We start from the raw sequence: 26,211 nt of genomic DNA on the forward strand, positions 1-26,211 counted from the left end.
AAGCGGATATTTGCAATTTGTGATGCTTGATATTCATGAGTCCTGTGTCTTAATGCATCTCATACAAACCAGACGCAGGGTGTGTGTTCCTGTTGGCAGCATAATATCCACAGGGTACGGTCTCTGTGCGTATGACTGACAGCTCTTTCTCCGGCTCCAGTTGAGACTTGTCCCATCACACTGTGCGCGGCAGGTGAAACCTGTCTAACTCCATGCATGGGTAAGTAACTTCATCGGATGTTTTTTCGGCGTGTGAACTGGGATAAGGAGCGTCGGAGGGGAAAGTCACGCGTCGGGCAAAAAAACATGGTCACCTGTCTGTCTCTCTCTCATGACTCCTGGACGAATGACGGCTTGGTGAGAAGAACTCTGCGGACGAGAAGGGGGAGCCAGTCCCCTTTCTGACTTGATTTAGTGCTGTGGTGTTTAGGTGTCACTGTGAACAGGAGTGTGTGTGTGTGTGTGTGTGTGTGTGTGTGTGTGTTTGTTTGTCTGTGTGTGAGGGAGTATAGGTTTGATAGAGAGGTCATGTTGACATCCAGGAGCAGCTGTTTCATTTTGAGGGCTCTCCCCTGTTAAACCTTCCGCTTTTTTCCATTCTTTCCTCTCATTATCATCTTCCCTCCCTCCTATATTTTTACCGTTCTTAAGCGAAAGGGATTGAAACAGTGAACGCAGCAGCAGCAAGGCATATGTTTGTCTTTTCTCTTTGTCCTGGAAATTGGCCTCTTTCTCTTTCTTTCTTTCTTTCTTTTTTTCCGTGTTTGTCTCCCCTCTGCCGAGGCAGGGTAGGCTTTTGTGGAGTTTAGCGCTGGGATCACTGTGTGTCTGTGGGTGTATGTCGCTCATACACACACATACACACACACATGGAGCACATGTGCGGCCACTATTTGAATCACAAGAGAGACATCTACAGTGGATTAAGCCTATCAAACTGTTAACGTCTGGCTTTTGTGATGTCCAGTGGTTTTGAACTTACAGTTTGCTGTATAGCGTAGTTGTTTGTTTGCCCAGGACTGTCAGACCGGTTAAGAGGTGATTGAGTGATTGAGTGAGTGATTGAGTGATTGAGTGAGTGAGTGAGTGAGTGAGTGAGTAATTGTTTGGAAGTGTAACTAAAATAGGGAAGAAAGAGAAAGCAAAAGAGAAAAAGGAAGGAGGGAGGTAGTGAGGGATGAAATAGCTGATGCTCGTTGAGATAAAGAGTGTCAGAGTTTGGGAGAGAGAGATGAAGGGATTGGTTTGGCACTAGAGGTAGAGAGAGAGAGAGAGAGAGAGAGAGAGAGAGAGAGAGGGCAGTGTGGGAGGGAGGAGAGACAGGAGGATCCAGCCCTCTGGGACAGCCAGCAGTGTGTGTGTATGGGTGTTTTGGGGGAAGGACAGACAGAGTGGCTTTTGTATGCAGAACATCATCGGACACCGACAGGAGGCACGGTGCTGCGCTGTCAGTTGTTCTGTGTGTGTGTCCGTAGTGAAACCATAGACCTACCTCCTGATCTGATGCCTGCGCCGCACACACACACACACACACACACAAACACACACTCCTCCATCTGCTGCCTCCTGCTGCTTCTTCCACTGGACTCAAAGCCCTCCGAGACTGTGTTTGAATGTGTGTGATTCCCGGAGGCTGTGATGTGGAACTTGTGGGATTTTAAAAAACTTTTTCTGAAGGCTCGCCAGTGACAGCGATGGAGCGTTGCCAGGAGACGAGAAGTACAGACTTTTTATGACTGGAGGAAGCTCTTCTGAGACCACACATCTCTCTTTGCTTGAATAGTGTCTTCTTCTGGACCTCATCCACGACTCAGTATTTGTGAGCGTGTGTGTGTGTGTGCGGCCCATGTGGGTAGTGAGGGATGAGGATTTGAGAAAGTTCCCCAACCCAATGCCCGCTGCTATGCTCCCGTGCCCAGCGCCGGCCGGGCCTGACTGGAGCTTCCAGAACCCGGTGGGGGTGGACTGCAGCTCGCCAGAACCTCGCTGCATTTGGCTGGCGGTGCTACGAGGCGCCGCCGGGCCAGTTGCGCCGCCTACCGCAATGCCCGCCAATGCCCACAAGCAGAGCTCTCATCAGCCCAGGGTAAGGAGAGGTCATATACGTATGTCCTGGAGTCATTAATGGAAAGCATCAGCCATTGGCCGCAGTTTAAAAAAACTATGGGTTTCATTCATTTCTTATTGATCCTAAATCATCTGATAAGGACAGTGTTTATGCATTGCCAAAAGTAAGGTAACGCTTGTTTTTTGTTTTTTCAAATATATTTTATTAATTGCTTTATCTTATAAAATGTGAGAAAATACAGACAAATGCCATGTGATCCCAGTGAGTAATCTTTATTTTACTTGTGAAAAGGGCTGAGAATAGTGTAGTTCCTTCCCACCATGATAATGCAAATGTATGGTTTGCTGCCTGTGGGGATTTCTGTGGTTCTCCCAAGAATAAGCCTTAAACACAGTGATATCAGCAGAATACTGTCCAGAAAAAAAACGCTATACGTGGTATTGTTTCAGTCAGCGCTTGTCAACAGTGTGTGTGAAACTGTATAGCCATTGTGTGAAGTCTTTTAACTGCTGGGCTGTTGACAGATTTGGAACCTTTCTGTGTCTCCAGGCATGGCAGTTGTGTTGCCTTCAGGCAGTTTCTGTTCACACACTTTCTTGACATTTTTGTGGCAGATCTAGATGCACAGTTAGATTTATACTGAACTCGAAATGAATGATATTGTCGCCTCAACCATTTCCGTTGTTCCAAGTTGTTACTTACCAATGGACTTGTTCGTTCTGTCGGCAAAGGTCTTATATATGTGACTTCTTATAGGGATTTTTCAGATTATTTGGTGCTTGGCATGTTTTCTTCCTTTTCATGCCAATTGCCACATGTCAGTCTGATAAGCATCTCTGGATTTCATTCAGTGACGTAATCGTAAACAAAATTGTGTAAAATGATGATTGCTTACTATCCAGTGATGATCATCACAGGGCAAACAGCCAGCAACAGTACATGAACAAATCAGTCGCATATAAAAAGATGGTTGAATTTGGATTTAAAGACACCATAAGGTTGATTTTTCTGTTCATTTCTCTCCAGCTGACATGTGTTTTTCTTCTGCGTGAATGGTATGTTGACCCTTTCCTTCCTCGGAAGAGTTTCTAATTAGTGCTTAAAGACAGATGAAGGGGGTGGGGGCTGCTAAGTGCCACTTTTAGCGAGGTGTTGTGGAAGCTGTGCGATAGCTATACCGCAACCCCCCCTGCGATGTCCTCATAATTCAGGGCAACACTATTTCCCTCCACATGATCTAATTTCAGCGTGGGCATTTCTGTGGAATATGACTTTTTTTCCATCCAGGTTGTAGCCACCACCCCCCTCCTGTTCTCCCCATGACACAGTTAAGAAATGCCACAATCAGGAATGTGTGTGTGGGGGGAGGAGAGACAGAGCGGCTGTACGTACACAGCTGGGACAAACACACGCACGCACACACGCACACACACACACACTTACTGTACAATGTTGTTTTTAAGGAGAGATGTGTCTGTCACAGGGTGGGTGTTTATTTGGAGGTAAAGGAGGAAACTCAGTTCCACTGAATGTCACTGTCTCATACACAATGACATTTGATACTCATCCTTGTGCAGTTTCCTGTTCGTTTCTATGTTGATAAGATATAAGATAAAACCATCATCAAGATATATTTGTTTCTATAGTATGGGACAAACCTGATATACCTCTTTCTGATAAGTGTAGACTAAAAAGCAAAAAAGGAATATTCCGTCATATTTGGAAGATGCATGGCTGGCCACACATGTACACATGCAGTGTAATCTAGAAGCTAGTGGTGTTGTAGTGAAACAGCTGTTTATCATTTATTTGCCTTAGTGGTTCATGTGAAAAACCAGAATAGCTTGATTTGACTCTCTTTGTGTAGAGTAGAAGCAGTCGGGATGATAAAGCCAAGGCAACATTTGAACCCACGTCACTCACTAACTACAAAACTATAGAAGTCATTCTAAAACTCCTGCGCACTGGACTTAAATCAGAGAAGCCAAAATGACCATAGTATCTATTGAAAAACAAGAACTTCACAGGCATCACCTCATCTGCTGTGTCAGGAGTCAGTTAAACAAAAGAAAAGTACAATATGTTTTGCAGTTCGAGTAGGTCACCCTGTTTAACTGACATTGCATCATCACCCGGTTGGCCTTGTTAAACTGGCAATGGGGTTGAACTGGTTTTTGAGCACACATACTGTACTATGTTCATATTTACACACACGCACACACAAGCACACACCTGGCTCATCAAATATCTAGCTGTGTACACTAAAATACACAAGGAGAGTAGTACTGTGTTTGAACTTGAGCTGCCTGTTTCTTTATTTTGAAACCTCCGGTTGTAGTGTGATGAACGCTGGATATTAATTCATCATGCATCTCTTTGAAGACCCATAAGATGCTTTTAGACCTACAGAGGTGGTGGAGTACGCAGTCCGTGTGGCCGGTGAGTTGAGGATTTATCAGGATGAGAGATGGCTGGTGGTATACGTCTCTCTTGGCAGCCCCTGTTTGTGGGCCGCAGAGCGCAGACAGCCCCGGCTATCAGGATTAAAGGCTCGTCAGCATTTGCAGCGGCCGTAAAGCTCCACTTTTCAAACAGGTTGCAGCTCTCAGCTGTTTAAAAGAGCATTATTGTTCTGCCCCTGCTGGGGTTTTAGCAGGAGCCCCGGCCCCGGCTGCATTCCTCCGTTGCTGCTTTACCTCTGGATGGAGTGAGGAGGGGAGAGAGAGAGAGTGTGTGTGTGTGTGTGTGTGTGTGTGTGTGTGTGTGTGTGTGTGTGTGTGTGTGTGTGTGTGTGTGTCTGTGTCTGTGTGTTTGTGTGTGTGTGTGTGTTCAGCATGCCAACCAACACGTATGCTGCTGTGTTACTGCTGATTATGGCTGCAGCATTAATAATATCATCATGTCCTAGAAAAGCCTCTTATCCCCAGAGACATCTATTTTTACCGGATTCAATGAGAGATTATCTTTGACAGTGTTTATCGTGGAAAAAAAATAAAAATGTTGTTTTAACAAAACTGAGGGATCCTCAAGTGGGCTTATCTGGAACAATTGTTCATTTTTAAACAGAAAATGTTTTGTTAGAAGAAGCCTCCCTTGGACCACTTTTTGCCTTTCCATTCATGCATCTTAATGATATGCTCTCTAATTGAATCAGGAGAGGAAATATCCACAGGGAAGAGCTTGCTTGTGTGTGTGTGTGTGTGTGTGTGTGTGTGTGTGTGTGTGTGTGTGTGTGTGTGTGTGTGTGTGTGTGTGTGTGTACCCCATTAAACACTCGCTCAAAGCAAGAAGCTGTCGAGTGGCATCGCACGCTGCTCTGCATATTCAAAAGCATGTATCTCCACTTGTGTGTGTGTGTGAGTCTTTTAATGTCATCATACGGGTGGTAATATGATCCCTCAAGGCTCCATTATTATCGGAAGGGCTTTCACAGTTTATTTGTTATCTTAAATGGCTTCGGCGGGCGAGAAAGTGTCTATTTCATGCTTAAAGCGTTAATGCTGAGAGGATACATTCCCTCATAGAGTCGGAAATACCAAGCGACTTCTTTTTGTCAGCGTAACTAGGAGCAGCAGCAGCGAGGTTTCCCCAAGTTTTCGCCCCAAGCTCTGCATAGGAAGTGAAGTTTAGAGTGAAACCACAGCAAAAAAATGTTCCAAGAAGTGCCTCGTTGGTTAAACACAGTGTCTTAACTGCCTAGAGGAGAGACCAGGGAGTGTCAGCACATTTTTTAAGGATCTTCTTTTTGGGGCTTTTTTTTTTGGAGGGAAAGCTAAACCGGTTGAAAGGACAAAACTGGTCCCGTCAAGGTGACAGGTAACGGGAAAGGGATTTTTTTTTCTCAACTGTAGCCAGAGACACACATGATTCCCCCCCCCCCCCCCCCCCCCCCCCCAGAGCAGCCCCGAGTGGGAAGCGGTGCTGGCTCACAAATCCAGTCAGCCCCTGTGTGTTTTGGGTAATCACAGGGTTTGGTATTCCCAGCTCTACGGGAGGGGCCATGCGGTTAAAACCGGCGTGCTGGAGCCTGTCCCTCGCTGGGGCCCGATACTCCTCCCCCCTCTTCATGTAAACCAAGTGTTCTTTCCCATTTGGTGCTTTCAATTTGTTTTGTAAATATTACTTTATTATTATTATGTCTGTCCATTTTTTTCATAATTTTTCTTTTATTCTTCTTAACGTGTTCTAAACATATTTTAATTTCAATTAAATCCGTCTCCTCTCCTTCATTTTTACCGTGCTGTCTACCGCCAGTTACAGTGTGTGTGTGTGTTTCAACTTGTCCGAGCCAAACCGCTCCCTCTGAGGAATTCACTCCGTCTTTCTTCCTTCTTTTTCACCCTCTTTCTCTTTCATTTCCTTTTTATATATTTTTTTCTTTAACATTTTGTATTCCACACATTTCAAACATCCCTCCTCCTCCCTCTTCCTCACCAATGCCACATAATAGGCGTCAACGCTTGTTGAGGCTCTTTGAGAAAATAGCAGGTGTTACTTTACACTGTTTACACTGCCAGACTAAAGATCTGGCTTTGAGTCTCTCCCAAGTGTATATTGTATCCCGATCTGCGAAAAAGTAAACTTCCATCACAGGCTTTGTAATGCTTTGAAAAGTGTGTCCTTTACACATAGAAGCCGGATATTCATGCATAACAAGTATCTGTAAATTTAGAACACATTTCAGAGAGAAATCTAAATGTCCAAATGTTATTTTTTGGTATTTTTTTCCCCCTTGAATGGGACGTACAAGTTGAAGAGGGAGAACATTTTGCGGTCAAAAAAATCAGCGCAGACGGATTTCCATTACACGAAAGCGTGCGGTGGGAGAGGAAGAGGAGGTGAATGGAAGGAAAAGAGAGAAGAGGAGTGGAGGTGGAGGAGTGGAAGCGACTCCACCACGGAGAGCGAGATCCTCTGATTTTTTATTTATAGGAGCGTCTGGTTAAGGCTATACCGCTCTTCCTGCCTCCAACCCGCTACTTCCTGTTGTTGTGTGGCCGTGCACAGGTCAAGTGTGCAATGTGTATGTCTGTGTTTGTTACATATCAGTGTGTGTGTATGTTTGTGTGTGTAGAAGGGGCACAGGAAGTGAAATGTGGGGTGTGCATTTTAAAATCTTCTTTTATGAAGGGAGGTTACTGCTTTTAGTCTAGACATGTTAACCTCTGGCCCACTGACATTAAAACACACAAACACACACATTCTCACGCTAAACCCCCCCCCCCCCCCCAAAAAAAAAAAACAACAACTTTTGGTTAAAGTGATTAGGTACAAACATATTTGTATTCTCTCAGGGCATGTACACTCACCTATCTCGTGCACTTTAATTGGACTGTTGTGTAATCGTAACCCTGGAGCGTTTTCTCCTATTTCAGATGAATGATGCAGACAATGAAAATGCCATTTTTACGTGACATGCACACACGCTTCAAACCGCACCTAAAGTGCTGTAAACGTACAGTAGGTGTCTGTTTTCATGGGCTGGTGTTTCTATTTCTTCTTTTTTTGCAGTGAAGCTGTGTGAGCCCTAAAGTTACAATACAGAAAGTAAAACAAGGCATAATTAAATAGAAAAATAACTAAAGCTGTTATTGCATACAACATTGTTTTTTCGCCTTTTCGGTATCTTTTCAAATTGTTTGTGCATTGCGCGATACTGGTGTCTTGTCAATAGCAGAGAGTTGAATATGCATGCCGATATGTACGAGTGTATTTTACTCAGTCATGATCCCAGTTTGAATACATTCAAAACTTTGTAAAACCAAATATAAGTGAGTTGTACGGAGCTCGATGAGAGTTGAGTGAATTCTGAAGCATTAGCACTGGGCAGTGATCGATTGTATAGGTCTGGATGACACATGGACGGTTTTGATAGTGAACATGCAGCACTAACTAATGCAGAGATAACTTGACTTCTGGCCTGATTGATGATTGCCCCCTCCTCTCTCTCCTCCTCCTCCTCCTCCTACCTGTTTGGTCAGGTGATTGTGTTTGACTGACAGATGTGGGCCGTCGGGGCAACATGAGGGTGATAGTTCTCACGTGTGTCTGTCAGTTGAGCTGCCCTGGGCCTATTTACTCGGCCCCTAGGAATGAGATATTTAGAGAGTGGGCTTCTCTTTGCTTGGAGTTCTGATTCCCGCTGGACCTTTTCTCTCCATCTGTGATAAGAGAGCCAAGGTCAGGGTGGTCAGAAGTTGGGTAAAGCCCCACACATCCCCCCCCCCGGTCCAGTTTAGCCCCCCAAGTGTGTGTCAGTCTATGGTTGATTTCAGCGGTCTGTCCATATGTAGTCTGAGCAAACGGTCAACTTCTCCATCCACATCTCCATAAAGCGTGTTGCGTTTTGTAGAACATTTCTCCAATGTTGGTACAAATTATAAAGGATTTGAGACTGAAATTATATTTAGATTTTTTCATTTCATTTTCTGCACAGTTTATCAATGAGATCGCACACATATACACTCTGGACATGCTTTTATAAACTTGTACATTTAAAAAAAAAACTGAAACTACACATTTACACACATCTCTTAAAGGAATTGTTGGGATAACGCGCCTCCAAGTTGAACTATCTGTGAATGAAGATGCTGTATATCTACTGTATATATTTATTCTCGAAATGTTCTGGATTTTACAACTAGGTACCATTTTTTCATCTAATCTAAACCACATCCATGTCTTTCTGTCTCTGCGCAGGCTAAGGGGCGGAGGGATGGTGTCTCCTCTGCAGGCGACAACCCTCGGCCCCCGATGGCGACTCGGCCGGGCAGGGAGGGGGTCTGCGGGGGCTGGAAGGGCCCCAGGACCCTGCTCCTCCACAAGAACTCCCAGGGCTTTGGCTTCACGCTACGCCACTTCATCGTCTACCCGCCAGAGTCCGCCATGCACACCAACCTCAAGGTGAGAGACCTAACAGGAAATGTCTTAGAATCCAGTTTCAAAATAAATGTTGAAATCTTAAATGATGTTAAATATATATATACACACATTTTAAGGATATGTCCTTAAGTAAATGTCCTTGCTGCTGGCATTTACAAAAAGGTTTACTTTACAAAAGCCCTTGCATTAAACTCGCTGAACCCAGGACAGAGCCAATTTGAGCTCGGGAATATATAGCCAATCATACCAGAGTGGAGGATCAGTTACCATTACCTGTTGAAGGACATTTGTAATTTAAAATATAGACATGCCCTGCGTTTCCAAATCGAATACTCTTTCTTTTTGCTATACTACACATACTACAGCTAAGCATAAAAAGTACATTGTTTGCATGCAATAGACACACAATTGGGACATACTTTTACGTATTTATTTCTACATAACGCCGCGCCTCGAACTTGCCTCTTGCATCGCTGGTTGTTTTCACTCAGAGGCCCGGGCGATGTAATGTAACTTCGGCTGTGCAAAGGATTGTGGGTGAGAATCGCCAAAAGAGCGTGCTGATTTCAACACCACAAGTTACAACCGGATGTAGTAGGGTTCAGCGTGCTGCATTTGACCACATGTATTGGGACATCCCATGTCTTTTCCGTTGTGCTAAATAATGGGTCAGTATAGATATTGGAATATTGGAAGTTCGGAACGCAACCATGGCCTCCTTCTATCTATGAGAACGACAAAAAAAAAAGCTCCTGCCAGACTCGCTAATTGTTTTCACGGGCCTGTTTTTGGGTCCTTGGTGAATTTCGAGACTGTTCTGGTGTTTTGGAATGAGCCTCTGTGTGTCTGTGTGTGTGTGTGTGTGTGTGTGTGTGAGAGTGAGTGAGTGAGTGATTATTTAGCTCTTTTGAGGTGTGGGGGGCAAACGGCTCCAGATGTGAAATTGAGGGATATGGAGGTTGGGTTGGGGTGGGGTTTGAGCCAGCTGGAACAAGGCCTCTATTATTATTCTTACCACCCCGCCATCCAGCAGCTGCAGATATAGGGACACGGATTGAATGAGATCTGTTGTGTTTAGCCTGGTACCACTCTGTCTCTGGCAGTACCAGGCCATCCACGGACAATGGGCCCACTGCCTGTCAACCCTTTGGCCCCGGTTCTGTCCCCTGTCTCCTCTGCCTCCAGGGTCACATAGCGCTTTGGGACAATCGAATCCCACAGACAGAGCTGACCGTTTTATTTATTTATTTATTTATTTATTTATCTGAAGAGCCCTCGTGGAAGTCTCCCAAATTACCCTCATAGTGTCCAATTATCAGAGGCCCACCGGGTTGCATGACCTAAATTGGGAATTTCATTTCACCATGTGTCTGAAAGTCTTCAAGGGGTCTTCAATTATACTATCTAAAGCGATGATTCAAAGCTATTCTCCTGTGTGTGGTCCGTGGAGATATAATATTTCCACAGAAATAGCTTCCCTTTCTGACATTAGCCACTCATCTAACCACTCTCATCATATTCATAAAAGGTAGTGGAGAGTGGCGACCAAGATTATGCATAATGTTTAAACATCTTCATGTCTACAGACCTGGGGATGCATAGAGATTGAGAAGGCACTTACCGCTTGCACTTGTGTTTGAATGTATATATCGCACTATTAAGTAGAATATGCATCTGCAAAATGGGAGAAATCTCATGATATATAATATATTTCACTGCGCGGATAAACCAACCATTTGCAGAAGACATTTGTTTGTGGAATTTCTACATCTCAAACCAAAATGATTGTGTATATATATTTATTTAGAAAGGCTAAGACAGAACTGACACTTTGACAAATCAATGTTGGCTTAACTTAAATGTATACCTAATTATATTCCATATTTGGTCTTTAAGGGACATTAAAATGTAATTTCTTGGTGAACTGCTCAGCTACACTGTTTTTATTATTGTCATTACCAGTGTAAGGTATATCCGTAGTAATGTGAGGATGGGCTGTTAAAACATCAGAATACTCTCTAGCAGGTGCATGAGGTTTTGCAGGTGTGTTGACCCAGTCACTGTACCCGGATGTGTTCAGACCGGGGCTGGTCGCTGGAGTTTGAGTTGTCCCCGGGCTCGGAGCTCTATTCTGGGGTCGGCAGCTCTCCTTTTCTCTGCCTCTAAACCCCCCATTATTGTCTGCACAGTCAGGAATGAGCCCACTCAGCGTAGCATAAAGCCAGGCAGCAGTCAGCCCACCGTGCCCCTAACCCCAAACTGTCCACTCAGCTTAGTGCGTAGTGTGTGTGTGTGTGTGTGTGTGTGTGTGTGTGTGTGTGTGTGTGTGTGTGTGTGTGTGTGTCTGTTTGTGTGTTTGTGTGCGTGTGTGCATGTTTGTGTACCTGTGTGTGCCTGTGTGTGTGTGTGTGTGTTTACTTCCATGTGACGTCATCATGAGCACCTGCAGACAGTCCGACCTGAAAGTCAGTGTCTGTGTTGTTGATGGAGCAACACTCCAACATTAAAAATGTCATAAAAGCAAACAGGTCTTTCCTAAGAAGCTTTTGTCCTGAGGTGTCAGGGAAGGGAGTGAATGGCATCCGTAGAAAGCTGTTAGACACTCACTGCCGGTTAAATTCTCTTAAAGGATACCTGTAACTTCGCCCGTTATTTCAAGCTTGCGAAGATGAAAATATCAACTAGTTAAAATTGACTTGCCTGTATATCGTGTTGAACGTTCAGTGTATTAAACATTTGAACATGAGTGCTTGTGACTGTGACAACAATGTAAGACCCAGCTCTTTACAGTACCCCTGATTACAAATATAACAATAAAACGTTTTTATAGTATGTCTTTTGCAGTTATTTACTCATTAACACCTCTACACCGCCAATTTTCTGTGAATAAAATCTGACTTGAAATTTGGCATTCATTCTATCTATTTGTATTCTTTGCAGGATGAGGAAAACGGTAACGGAAAGGGTGAGTGTTCTCCATCTCTCTCTCTCTCTCTCTCTCTCTCTCTCTCTCTCTTTTTATCTTTCCCATCAGGCAACAAATTAATACCTTGTTCAGTGGGATAATGATGATGTAATGAGCACTGGGGACCGTCTGTATTCTCTGCTGTCACCACTGCTCTAGTATGCAGCCTCTCTGCGCCCCCTAGAGGATACTATGTAGCACTGCATCCAAAGTAGTCCAGTCTAGATGCACTTGTATGATGAGAACAGTTAATATGGTATTAATTATTAAGTATTAATATATTTTCCCAGGATAGGAAAGTAATCAATACATTATGCTCAACCACTCTTATCTTTTAAACACCAGAATCCAGCTAAAGCTGTATTTCTAAAAACAAGAATTTGTTGTATGTATTTTCTGATCTTTTGCGTTTCTACTTTTTATGTCTTGTTTTACAGGGTATCAGAAAGGTCGCTTGGAGCCGATGGACACCATATTTGTGAAGAGCGTGAGAGAAAAAGGTCCGGCCCACCAGGCGGGCTTATGCACAGGTAAAGTGATCCTAAGGGGTTAGCGTCCTGATTTGCATTGTAAATCTGTTTGGGGAGCACAGAGGTCATGTGATGCTGCTAACGTGAGAAAGAGAGCAATTCAAACAGAGGAGGGGATAAAATAAATTAGAACAAATATTAGCGAGACAGTAGTTTTTATTTTTTTTTTGGGGGGGGGGGGGTGATATATAATACAGATACCAGTATGACAGCTCTAATTATCAAGTGCATTGAAATGTTATAGAGCTACTGAGAGTGTAGCAGGGCAGCAGTCCGCTCTCTCACCAAACCAGTACTCTCAAGTGTGCATGTTTTTAACACAAGCCTGTCACATCACAGAAAGTCACATGCTAGCACGAACATACGTAAAACACATACACTCTGAGCGTATGGGTTTGAGCTTGCGTCACGGTGAATGCAAAACAGACTTTGAACACATAGTTATGTAACGTCTTTCCCGGTGCCCTCCTCCGCTCACAAAACTCTAAGCTGTGCTGAAGTGCCCGCGTTAGATGTTGTCAGACATCACAGCTTTGCAAGACTTATGATATTAATTTAGATTTCATCATGCTGCCTTCGAGACATGTTTGAGACAATGAACCCTTGCTTGTTATCACAATGAATGAGATTATATTTGTATTGGCTTAGCCTGGAGTACTTTCATCTCACCGTCCTCGCATGCCTAATACGGATAATGGGATTAATGTTTTGCCTGCATGTTTTCGGTTTGGTTGAAATCATAAAACACAAATAAGCCATTGAAACATGAATTAAGAAAATATTGAACAAGTATTTGGTAGATTTATTTTTTTCTTGCCCTCAATATTATTTATTGTTTTATTTTCAAGTTAAAATGAAGAGACAGTTTATGCAGCAGGCAACATGTTCATAAATTCAACATCCCTCCCATCAGCCACCCACCCACCATACAAATCCCCTCCAAATAAATAGCTACATTTAAAAATTGATTTAGCTCAAATAGGAAAGAAGGATAGAAGAAAGTACATTTTAGTCAGATTGAATGCTGATCTACAACTAGCAACTAAGCTTCAAACCCACCCACAAAGTCTCAAAAGGGCTTCCATGTCTAGTTCAATTTCGATACAGATCCTCTAATCCTCAATTTTTTTTCTTGGTCTCTCAAGAAAATGTGTCCCTGCTCAACGTCTCCCTTGTCAGGCATTGCTCATTGAGAGGTCAGAGGTGGTCGACATACAGACCTGAATACTGTCAAATGTTCTGGATATAATAGAAGGATATGTGTGTATATGTTTTGCAGGCGATCGGCTGGTGAAAGTGAACGGGGAGAGTGTCCTTGGAAAGACGTACTCGCAGGTTATAGCCCTCATCCAGAACAGGTAAGGCCTCCTATTTCTGTTGTTGATTTAGTCAACCGTCCATTTGCTTTTTGTCTTTGCAAGTCTGCCACAGAGATGACATACACCCAGTCGCTAGCATTAGTTTTTCTCTGCTTTAAAAATATGAGTAGCCTGAAGCAGTGTGCTCACTACCCACGTTCACATGCAGGGAAAGACATTTTTTTCATTTAACTCCAGTAAAGAAGAAACTATTTTATTCTTAAATTATTTTCTAGAGAGACTTTTCTACCCAGATGCACGGTTAGATTCTGAAATCTTATTTCATTGTGCAAATTAACTTCTTTCTCAGGTGCGTGTTGACAGTTTACAGCTTGGAATTACATTGGCTACAAAGTGTACTTGATGCTCGGTTGCATCTTGCCAATATCCATTATCCCTAATGGAGTCAGTGATTCCTGCAACAGATTTATGTTTAGTTCAGTTAAACGTTTCTTTTGTTTGTGACCAAATGTTTTGTTAGTTTCTAATTTTTCAATATAAGAAATGGTCCAAGTGGGGTAAAACCTTTCTATAAATTAGTCAGGATTAATTATCGGGATAAATACAGAAGAAATGTGATAAATATGTCTCAATTTCTGTGTCGATTTCACACTATGCATCAAGCACCTGGACGGGATATTTACTACAAACTCATGATCCCCCTTTATGTATCTATCTCTTGCAGTGAGAGTGTGTTGGAGCTCTCCATTATGCCAAAAGATGAAGACGTGCTTCAGTTGGTAAGTGTGAGTATGGGATTTTTAATGCACCTTACCCCACCAACACGACAAAAACTAACCCACACGTGGCACGCATCACACACTCAAAATACATGACATGGGAAAGCACGTATGAATTATTTCAGTTTTCTGCTGCGGGAAACAGAATTTTTTCCGCAGCGCAAATTTTTGCAGAGTTGAACCTAGATTTGCCGCGTCATTGACGAAGAATGTGGAGATTTTGTTTCGAATGGCTGCGGAGTGACTCAGAGGCTTTCTGCCCTGTGTTTAGATTACAAAACGCATTCATTAAAAAGGCCGCTGGTGTCCTACCTGCTTAAGCTTATGTTTGGGGGAAAGAAAAAAAAACACATACACACACACACACACACAAACACACAGTTCGGTGCTCGTTCACACACCCCTGTACATGCACAACACATTTTTGTCGCTCCACAGGTTGCTCCATGCTCGCTCACATGAACAGACATGCATCATCCCTCGCCCCTCCCATTCACTTGGAGCAACATGTCAATACAAAAAAATAAAAACGATATTAGGACATTTACGGGATAATTTTTCACACATTCAAAAACATCAGGGATCCTGCCCAAAAAAACTAAAAATATACCTAAAATCTGAGCTCTCCATTCAACTATGCTGCCATGTCTCGACATTATAAAGCCCTCATAACTCCGTCCACACACACACACACACACACACACACACACACACACACACATACACACACACTCCTCCCCTTTGCGGCTGCGCCTGTATCTGCTGCATTCCTGGCATGACATCACCAGAGCTGCGCCTCCTTGCACACTCCCACAGGGTGGAGTAAGGCAGAGAATGAGAGGGAGGAGAGAGGGAGTTCTGACGGATCGAAGAGAGGCGACAACAAGGAGATTAACACACAGAAAACTCACGAAAAAAGTGATAGAAAGTAGAGAAAAAAGGCAAAAAGATTGGATATTTCTGGGAGAGGGAGTGCTTGAAGGATCTAAACAACGGCAGGTCTGGTAGCAGCAAGAGTGTTGGTGAGGATACGTCTTCTGCCTTGTCCTTCCTCCTCTGTGTGTGTGTGTGTGTGTGTGTGTGTGTGTGTGTGTGTGTGTGTGTGTGTGTGTGTGTGTGTGTGTGTGTTTGTGGTGGCTACATGCTTAACATGCAGGCTGAGGAAACGTTCTGGATTCTGTCAAGATGGTCTAGGTACAACTTTGACAAACTTGTCCAACTGTCTGTGTGATTTCGCCTCACTTAACCATCGGAGTGGAAAAGAAAATCGTTAGCGTTTGTTCGTGTGGTGTTATGAAGTTGAGTTGAAGTTGTAAGTGATGCTTCAAATTTGACAGAGGGGCTAATTGATAAAGTAGCTGGTTATTTATACACTTTTCATTTGCAACGGATACGCTTAAAGCTTTCCAGTGTGTGTATATAGCCTATATTATGTGCTACTGGTGGGGACGTATGTATTCACAGCTTGTTGTGCAGCGAGTGTTGTGGCATTTGCTCAAGGCAGTTCATGCAGTTTGCTAGTTAGCATGTGTTAGCTGAAGCCCCGGGGACAAACTGTATGACAGGGGCTGAGCTGGGAGACCATTCTACTCTTTATGCTTTTTGTGTGTAACGTACAGCGGTAGAATTCGTCTTGTAGTTATGGTTATGGTCTGTTGTCACTGCGACACACGCACACACACACCTTTCCTTCAAGCGTTTTCTTCCTTGTTATGTCTTATCTCACTCCCATCTCTTCCCTCCCTCTCCCAGGCGTACTCCCAGGATGCCTACCTGACAGGAAACGAGCCCTACTCGGGGGGAGCTGAGAACCTGCCGCCGCCACCTCCCCTCGGTTACCCGCGCAACAACAAGAGCACGCCCCCCACTGGAGCCCCTCCTCCGGCCGCAGCCCCCGGGGGCCACAACCAGCTGGATAACTGGAGTCGCTGGGCAGGCTCTTCCAGTCCCTCTTCACCCCTGGACAACCGCTCTGGTGTGGGCAGCCCCGCCAGCTGGCAGGAGGGTAGGGGAGGAGAGCCGGGCGGCGTGGGTCACAGCAGCCCGGCCCATCGCACAGAGGAGATCCAGTACGGTATGACCAGCCAGCAGCCTCAGGGCCAAACCAGGGGCCGCTCATACTCTTCCTCTTCCTCATCGGGAGGCCCTCTATCCAGCCCGCTGCAGGTCCACTACCCCAACCACCACCACCACCAAGCTCCACCTCGCAAGTCCAGCTCCTCTGCCTGGACCAGTCCCCCTCCCCTGCCCCAGCTGAGCCATGGCCGCACCGAGCGCTGCCAGCAGGCGCTCTCCGACTGGTACTACAACCAAGTCCCCGAGCGTCCGGGACAACGCAACATTGGGACCCGCCACCGCAGCTTCTCTCAGGACCGGCTCAGTGAAACGCGGAGGCAGCAGCAGCAGCAGCAGCGTTCCGTTGGCTTTCCACACAGCGCCTCCCAGGACACTCTAATGTTACTACAGCAGTCTGGACCGGGCCCCCACGGGGAGCCCTACTGGTCCTATGGAGACTGGGAGGCGGGCCCAGGTAGAGGCAGCCACGCCTCTGACTACACCCGGACACGCTCTGAAAACCTGCTGGCCCAGTTCGATCGCCACGGCCGCTCGTTGGAGACACTGGACCGGGCGGCGGCGGCGGCAGCTGGACTGGTCTCGCCTCGCTTCGAGAGGCCTTCGTGGCACCAACAGGCTCCCAAGCCTCCCCCGAGGAACGATGCCTACTCAAGGCAAAGCAGCCATTACGGTGCAAGTCAGGCAGCTCCTCCAATGTCCCGAACACAGTCACATTCTAAACACCACAACCAACAGACTCACTCCCAGCCTCAGCCCCAACCCCAGCCCCAAGCGGCGGCCCCCCAGAGCAGGCGGCTTCCCCACGGCCAGAGCCTGGACGAGCAGACGACGGGCTACCGCAGCTACAGCCCCTCGTTCTACCGCAAGACTGGCCGCATCATGCAGCAGGCCCACTCTTTCAGGGACCCTTCGTACTCCGGCCCCCACATGAACTGGAATCCCACACCCAAAAGCCCCCCGGAAGGTACCACGGCACCCATAACCGCCTCTAACGCCTCCCCGCTCGCATCCTCCGCCACTCCAGAATCCCAGGACAGAGCGTACAGGCCGACCAATCACGAGAGGGAACGAGGGGCGGTGGAGGGGCAGGCTGAGGTGGCGGCAGTGGCGGCTGCACAGACACAGGAGGTCGTGCTGAGGCAGAAACCCCCCACCGGGCGGAGAGGGCGCCACCCGCTCTACGCACTGCCCATGGACGGGCTAGAACCCTCTTTGTTTTCTCCCGATCCCCAAGATCCCGACGTAGTCCCGCGCAAAGCGAACGGAAGCCTAGCCCCCCTCCCCATAGAGGACGACTCCTTGGCCTCCATCCCCTATATAGGTAAGCATAGGAGCCTTTGAGCCTCATCCTGTGTCTCTTCATCTAACGACTTAAATCTCCAGCCGACCTTGATATTTCACCGCCTGCATTCTAATATAATAACAATAATCCACGTTAAGCGCTTATTGAATGTAAAGTGAAAGCTTAGCTGAGAGGAAATGCAAAGCCCTAATTCAGACAAAAATGTTGAGACAAATGGGTTTTTTGGGGGGGAATGTGTGTGTTTCCTTAATTTCCTACTCGTCTGTCTGTTCAGGCTCCAGGCTCTTCTCAGATTCTTCTCAGTTTCTTTCCATTCAATCATTGAGATTCTGCGTGTGTGTTTTGCCTGTCTGTGTGGTTGTGTGTGAGTGACTGTTTGCATTGGGTAATAGTGACACTTTCCTGAGTATTACTGACAGTATTGGTATTTTGATTGACTCATATCCTAAGAATGTTTACTGGTCCTCATGTCTCTGAGGTCACCACCTCAATGTGCTGATGAAAAAAGGCTTGACTGTGTTTTCGTTTGTGTGTGAGCAGAGTTGTGCTACAGATTCGTGATAATTCCTCCAGTATGTCGGCATTTTCTTATTTGATTTTTATTTTAGTCCAATAATCTATTTGTTTTTTTTTATATATATTTTATTTTAGTTCTGGATTGTAGAGTCTGTCCATGCCCCTTCAACAACTATTGGCATGAACGTTTATACAGATATTCATGGTCCCAAGAAAATTTAATCAGAATGATTTTAATGATCCCATCACTTTTTCTACAAGGTCATTCATCAGGTCAAACGTTTGATTTTTGTCTAATACCTTGGTTTATGACCAAACACCTGAAAGACTACCAGGCTACCATTCCCTTCAGCCTCAAGTACTTTGCAGTTGATGCTTATTAGTTAATAATAGCATTCCAACACGATAAACTAAGAGGGAAACATTATACCAGCTAAATAACGGTGTGTAAGCATAGTCAGTGTAAACACTCTAATGCTAACATTTTGACGTAGTTTAAAAAGAAGCTAAGCTAGCATGGCTGCAGACTTTTAGCCTTGTTTTATCTTTCCTATTGAACATTTAGCTTTATATGTTAAAAAAAGAAGAAACTGTATCACAAAGGATGTCTTCTTTTTTAACTTTTCATTGATAGGGAAGCTATGTGCATTTATATTATATATTACAGTTTGGTTCACTTTTAACATTGTGAATTTTGCCTGGTAAATTTAGGGATTGGCTCTATGCAAAACGAAAGGCAACAGAACAGAACGCGGAAAGAATTGCGCTTTACATTGAAACATGTTAAGGTTTGCAGAAGTTTAAAATGAAAGTTGGACTAAAGGAATTTGTTGAAAAAAGTTCCCTTATTGGCTAAATCTGACCTTTGTATGCAGGATATGCATTTTTGTGTATGTGTGACGTTTCCATAAATATGTTGTTTGTACAGTTATGGCCTACGTATGTTGTCAGTGTCAGTGGGAGTAGACTGTGGTCGTGTCCCGGCTTGTTCCTTGCTTTGAAAAGGCTCATAGAAAAAGGGGCTCTGCAGGCTTCATATTAGCCTGTATCACTTTGCCATGTTCAGCAGCCATTAAGTCAAACCCTATGCAAACCAAGTTGGTTAGTCGGACGAGCCGGGCCTCCTATCACCGTCAGTGCACTGCTTACCCTTAACCTAACGTAGAATAGATTCAATTCAGCTGACTTGGACGCTTTGACCCAACATGGAATGGCCGTCGATACTTGAGCCAAGCCACGTTCGGCCCGGGGAAAAGTCATTTAAAGGGGATGAAAATCCAGTGGATCAGCAAACCAAGATGCATCTCCGTGCCTCTCTCAGTCTGTGCACATTCTTGCCTCGTACCTTCAGAAACCAGGCAGTCAGAGCTGCAGGCCGGGGCATGTTTAATAGCCATGAACTGAAACTGGGCTAGTTTCTCCCCATAGACAAGAACTCGCTTTTTTTCTCTTTCTCTTTTATTTTTTTCCATCTCTTTATCTCTCTGACAGAGATGCTGATATGGCCCGGGCCTGTTTGGCTACATGCGATTTTAATAGGCTGCCTGTTGTCGTTCTTGTCTGCACAGCACGGATGTCTGTGTGAGGTAGCAAGCACAATGGCATGCGGTGTCTGCCGCTTTTTATGACGTTTTTGTAAAGAGATATAGAAGATTTGCAATCTCTAATCAAGCATTCATGAATTGTTCTATTTGTGAAGCTCATGCATTGTGAATAAAAACAGGAAGAGGCATGCCAACAGATGCACTATTTTACTCTCTGCCCACTTGGAGTCTTTTAAAATTGAATCTAAGCTGCAAATTACCGGGAGGTTTTTGTGGCGGTGCTTGTGGGGAACAGTAGGGGCCCATACACTCAGCTCCCGCCCGCCCTCAATGCAGCTATTGTGCTGTAGATGATGAAGGGGTTTGTTTGTCTGTGTGGGGGTTCAGTCTGTGGCTATCCTTACTGGCTGGACCCTGGACACAACAGACCAGGACCAAGACCTTCTGTTCTGGCTTCTGTCCTGCTTCCCCAAAAGGCTTCTGGTCCCCGCTGTCTTGTCTCACAGGCACCAGCCTACTTTTTTCCCCCTCTGTCTCTTAATGTCATTATTTTTCTTTTTTTCTTTCCTCTTCTTCTCCATTTGATTTTGATTTTTTAATTCTGTTCAAACCAGGGGACTGAACCAAAACATGACCTAGGAAATATAGAACATTTAGAAAAAAGTACCAAAATTAATGATGGAATCGCTTTGATAGTCGAATTGTTGTTGAACTGATTGTTCCAGCAAAATATTGAATTGAATAATTAGTGGCTTCTTTATTATGAGGATTTTCAATTTTATTGTTTTTGGTCTTACATGATAATAAACTGAATATCTAAAACAAATAATGCAATTTGAAATTGTTACCTTTACATGGGCTTTAAATAAATTGTATCCTTCCCTTTAACTGGTTTAGATTTACGCATGTTTTGCTTTGTTTAATGTACAAACTCGGGTAAACTATATAAACAGCTTGTATGCAGGTGTGTTTTAAAATAATAGTTTAGACTCTTTTAAGCTCCTGTTTCATTTTCATTATTTTCCTCTTTTGCTTTTCCTCTACTCTTGCTCTCTCCCCCATGTAATCTATCAGAGCTGAACCCCACACACACAGTGAAGTTGGGACAGAGTGTGCTGTAGTATGTTGCTCTCCCCTCTGCTGGTCCGTCTCTCTCTCTCTCTCTCTCTCTCTCTCTCTCTCTCTCTCTCTCTCTCTCTCTCTCTCTGGCTGCCCTGTTAATGATGGCCTTTGTTAAACCCACAGCCCGGCTATTTCTGGGCAGCGCTGTAAACAGGCAGATTCCTGGTCCCAGATTGGAAATGTTTTCCGCCTTATGTCGGGCTCCACACTATGCACAGGAGCGGAGAATAGAACGGGGAGAGGTTGGGTGGGTGGGAGATGGAGGCAAGCCAGAGGCAGAGGGTTTGGAATGATGACTAGGAATAATGAAGGATATTTGCAGGTAAATTGCATGGACAAAATAAAATAGGAATAAAGGAAAAATCGGAGCAGGGGTGAGTGAAAATGAGCTACCCTATAGCAAGAATGGCAAGAACTCTTGTGTGGTTGTCTGTGGGCGTGGTGGATGGATCTCTGACTGTGTCCTTCCAGTCTGCAGAGCTGTCTGAGGCGGTGCTGCCCTCTATTGCTAGCACAGGGAACACGCAGCTACAGTCCTGGCAGTTTGAAACCTCTCTGTCAGTCTGTGTGTGTGTGTGTGTGTGTGTGTGTGTGTGTGTGTGTGTGTGTGTGTGTGTGTGTGTGTGTGTGTGTGTGTGTCACTGTCTTTGTTTGTTTGGTTTCATATCCCTTTGCATGTGCTGTGACTGATCAGATAAAGACTTGTAGCATGTGTACCCTGTGAAGCTTTCTCATGCCTTTCTCTTCTTAAACACCATGAAGCTTCATTCATGGCATCAAAACCACCTCTTGATATCTACATTATTTTCTTCCACAAAATTCTTTTTTTGGGGCCCGTGGTTTGGACACTTTATCTTGCATGTATCTTCATACCTATCCGATTAAACACTACTGTACATTTCCTGAAGAACTGAAACCTGGAGCCAGTAAATCTCAGAGCCAAAGTCCCCCCTCTCTGTAAGCCTCAGAATAGCTCTTCCTATGGCAACAGGAGGTACAGGTACTGCATTATTCATAAACTATTTGATTTTCTACCTATTTTTACACGTGTGTGTCACTATGTAACTTCTGTGTGACTTTACCCAGGTTGCATTTGTGCTTCTTTTATCCCTAGACAGTCGCAAAGGCTTTCAAATCCTTCAGCTTCTTTTTGCGTGTTTGTAAAGTAGAGTGAGATGCACGAGGTTGCGTTCTGTCTTTGAAAGTGCTCTTACTTCTTCATTACCTGAATCCACTGAATGCCTCTCATTCGAGCGTGTGTCGATTTTCTGCATTTGAAAGAATTGAATTCAAAGATACTATGAAAGAAATGGAAACAACTGTGTATTGAGTTGTCTTGTTTGGTATCTATCTCCGATGGTAACCCACCATGCGGCCCCTCGTGGTTCCTCTCCTCTCCCTTAACAAACAAACCTCTCCTCTTCCACACCTAATCTGAACCCCTTTTTCTAACTGTCCTTTCTTTTTTTCCTCTTCTGACCTTTTTTTGCTCTAACACCTAACCCTATTCCCCCTTTCTTTCATTTCTCCTTCCTTCCTTCCTTCCTTCCCTCCCCCCCTTCCAACAGATGAGCCGACCAGCCCCGGCGCTGACTTGCGCGCCCGCCACGTGCCGGCTTCTTCGGTGGTGTCCAGCGGCATGAGTTCTGCGCCCCCCGTGGTCACCAGCCCCGCCTCCCCCACCTTCACCTTTCCCCTCTCTAGGCTCTTCTCACCCGACGGCAGTGAGTGCCCCCCATCTCTCCCTGCCTTCCTCCGCCACTGCATGCAGCCCCCAAAAAAAGGATCTACTTTATGTTTGTTTACCTGCGAGATGATTGCGTAGATTGTCACTCTTCTTACCCTCATAGAGGGGTTGACGTTTCATGCATGATATTTCAAGACCCCTTGTGGTTGGTTGTACGTCTTCGCTGCTAATAGTTTCCATCTTATCAAGAATTGATTCCTTATTTCTGGGCCGTAAAAGTCTTATTTTCTCAAGTAAGTGGTGGTAGTAACTGTAATAGACTTTTAAGGCTCATTAATAGATAAAAAAAAATCCCTGTAAAGATAATGTTTTTCAAGCAGCTCTTCCTACAACACTTTTGCATGCTAAATTTGTAGATTGCATGTTTGCACCAAAAACATGTGTGCTTCCGAATGTATTTTTCCAACTGTGCCCAGCATGAAGATGCCCGAAAGTCAGTGTTTTTTCGATTAAATTGGTTCCCACTTTAGTTCAATTTGACCAACTCACCACCTTTGCATGATATTCGTAACTTGAAAAAAAAAAGTATTGGCTCAATGCACGTCTGTCGATGTTGACCGAAGCTCCACCTGCATGTCAGTGATGAGAGAAGTGATGGGAGATTACTTGATCTAACCCACCGCTCCAGCTCATCTGCCCACCGTCCATCCTCACCTCACCTCACCCCTCCTCTGCTGCTCCCTCATTGCACCCTGTCCTAATCCAACACTGTCCACTCCGGTGATTGGCATTACATCGACAACATTCTCTCTCTCTCTCTCTGTCTGTCTCTTTGTTTCTCTTGTTCTTCCACTATCTCTCTCTTTCTTTCTCTGTCTCTTTCTATTCTCTTCATTCATCCTCTGACCGAGCAGGCAGTATTAAATCCAGTCGCCGTTCCTCCTATGTTCTAGCCATCACCACCGAGCGCTCCAAGTCGTGTGACGAGGGACTCAACACGTTCAGAGAGGAAGGCCGGGTCTTCTCGTGAGTACTGCTGTGCATCGGATTCATAAAATGACATTTGCTTTTTCATGACGTGTGCATGCAGTTGTTTAACTCTTAGCTGTGTTTGTTGTTCTGCTTCACAGGAGGCTTCCAAAGAGAGTGAAGAGCTTCTTCACAGATGGGGTGAGTTGATGAATGCTCAGAGAGCGACTTTTTATCAACTACGTGTGGTAATTCATGATCATCAGAGGAAAAATGGGGCTTTTTTAAAGATATTTAAAAGTTCCTCGTAGCTGGTTTAGCAACTTAAGATATAAAAAAAAAAATTGTCAGCTGTAATAAATCTCTATCACAAATCATTTTAACGTGAGTTTCAAAGTCAATGTTCTGTAATTTACAGTCAGATAGTTTCAGCAGTTGCAAAATTATGCAATGTCTCAAAAATCATGACAAAATCTGCCAAACACAAAGTTGACTCAACACCTCAGCAGGAAAATGATGAGCAGTTAAAATGGATGTTATTTATTTAATACAATTGTATTAGATTTTCTTACGATTTCACCATAACTTTAATACTGAAATTCTGGCTTACCCAACAAACTCAACAGTTCCATGCTTGTGTTTCAGTCTCTGGAGAACCTACGGACGGCGGAGGAGGTTCGATCCAAACGCCACTCAACCTCCGAGCTGGGAAACATCACGTACAGCGACGTGCGGCGAGAAGGGTGGCTGCACTACAAACAAATCCTCACGGAAAAGGGCAAGGTGGGCACGACAAGCTAGATAAGAAAACAATTGAAGACAGAAAAGTATTTTAAAGCAATCAATAACTCACAACACCGCATCTGATTTGTCCCTCCGCAGAAGGTGGGCAGCGGCATGCGCCCGTGGAAGCGAGTCTTTTCGGTGCTTCGCTCCCATTCGCTGTTCCTCTACAAGGACAAGAGGGAGGCGGTGCTTCGTGGCGCCACGATAGGGGGCTCGGCCGATGACGATGAGCCAATCAGCATCCGCGGCTGTCTGGTGGACATCGCGTACAGCGAGACCAAACGAAAACATGCACTGCGACTCACCACGCAGGACTTCTGTGAGTATCTGCTGCAGGCCGAGGACAGGGAGGACATGCTGGACTGGATCAAAGTCATCAGGGAGAACAGCAAGACGGACAATGAGGTCAGAGGACACACATTTTACCTTCTCACGTTTTACCCTCCAACTGTGGCTGCTGCAGTGTGCAGTTCTTATTAGGGACAAGTCAATAATAAAAGGGTGTTTGTGGTTGTTGCAGGAGCTGGGCTTTTCCCGGCAGGCCCTCATCAATAAGAAACTGAATGATTACAGAAAACAGAGGTGAGTTCTTGTGATGATGGATTGGAATGCCACTCCACAAAATGCTCCTGTCTCTATTTTCTATCTCCTTTCTTCTTTATTAATTTTAATAAGACTATGTCAGATTCATTACACAATAAGCCTTTGAGATAAAAAAATAATAATTAAAAATTTCTGCCACATTTCTTTTTTATTACATTTTAATATGTCTCATTCTTAATTAATAAGCTCCGTAATTTTATCCCCAGCCCTGACATTTAGTCAATTCAACAAGTGTTGTGTTTTCACAGGTAAAACAGAATGTTTATTCCAAAATACAATCGAAAAATGTCAAGCAAATGTCTGTTTTAGGTAGGGCAACATAATACTTCGGCACAGAAGGATAACTGTACAGAACTGACATATAGGGGCCGGATTGGAATTTGGCCGATCTACTGTACATGCTCCAACTGAATTAAACCTGACTCTCTGTCTCCCCCTGCAGTCCAACAGGCAGCAAGCCCGACTCCTCTCCCAGGATGTCCCGCATGAAACCTCCATTCCTGCAAAACGCTGCCGGGGCGCCGCGCTCCCCCAAACCAGACGGCAAAGGTCAGTCAGTGTCACTGCAAAGAAAAAAGAAAACACAGTGCAAGCATCTGCTGCACATAGAAAAGTGTACGTACCTCTTGTTGTGCAACAAAGAAGAAAAGAAAAAATCAATTCAACATGACTGAAGCACACAGTCAGCTACACATTAACTCTTTTTGTAAAGTTACCATCATTGCTATACATTCAAACCGCCCAAAACTGGCAACGGTATAATTTTCGTATTAATTAAACCACAATTTGGGTTAACCCAAAAGGACAGGGGTTAACCCAAAAGCAAATTTGAGGATCTGTGTCAAACAGTGAAGTCTTACTTACTTACTCACTGTCTGTGTCTGTAGATGAGAGCGGCCCGCCAAAGTCTCCGTGGGGAATCAACATCATGAAGAAGTCCAAGAAGGCGGGGCCTAAAGCTTTCGGCGTGAGGTTGGAGGACTGTCAGCCGGGAGTAAAAAACAAGGTCAGCCTCAACAACCTCCTCTGACTTAACCCAAGGGCATTGAAACAGATGTTTAT

The 26,211-nt window shown here is 44.7% G+C and overlaps 1 protein-coding gene across 1 annotated transcript in view; it reads left to right on the forward strand.

The window, feature by feature from the left end:
• Positions 1-327: 327 nt before the first annotated feature.
• Positions 328-26,211, forward strand: part of arhgap23a (Rho GTPase activating protein 23a) — a 36,583-nt gene continuing 10,699 nt past the window's right edge. Inside the window, 15 exon segments of the mRNA XM_080044278.1 lie at positions 328-2,086; positions 8,768-8,971; positions 11,891-11,915; positions 12,353-12,445; positions 13,725-13,803; positions 14,489-14,543; positions 16,296-17,940; positions 22,673-22,828; positions 23,706-23,817; positions 23,922-23,961; positions 24,406-24,543; positions 24,643-24,951; positions 25,067-25,128; positions 25,592-25,698; positions 26,037-26,155. Coding sequence (XP_079900404.1) covers positions 1,847-2,086; positions 8,768-8,971; positions 11,891-11,915; positions 12,353-12,445; positions 13,725-13,803; positions 14,489-14,543; positions 16,296-17,940; positions 22,673-22,828; positions 23,706-23,817; positions 23,922-23,961; positions 24,406-24,543; positions 24,643-24,951; positions 25,067-25,128; positions 25,592-25,698; positions 26,037-26,155 — 3,384 coding nt within the window. The 5' untranslated portion in view covers positions 328-1,846.

Source organism: Ammodytes marinus (genome assembly GCF_949987685.1).
Source record: "Ammodytes marinus genome assembly, chromosome: 16".
NCBI lineage: Eukaryota > Metazoa > Chordata > Actinopteri > Uranoscopiformes > Ammodytidae > Ammodytes > Ammodytes marinus.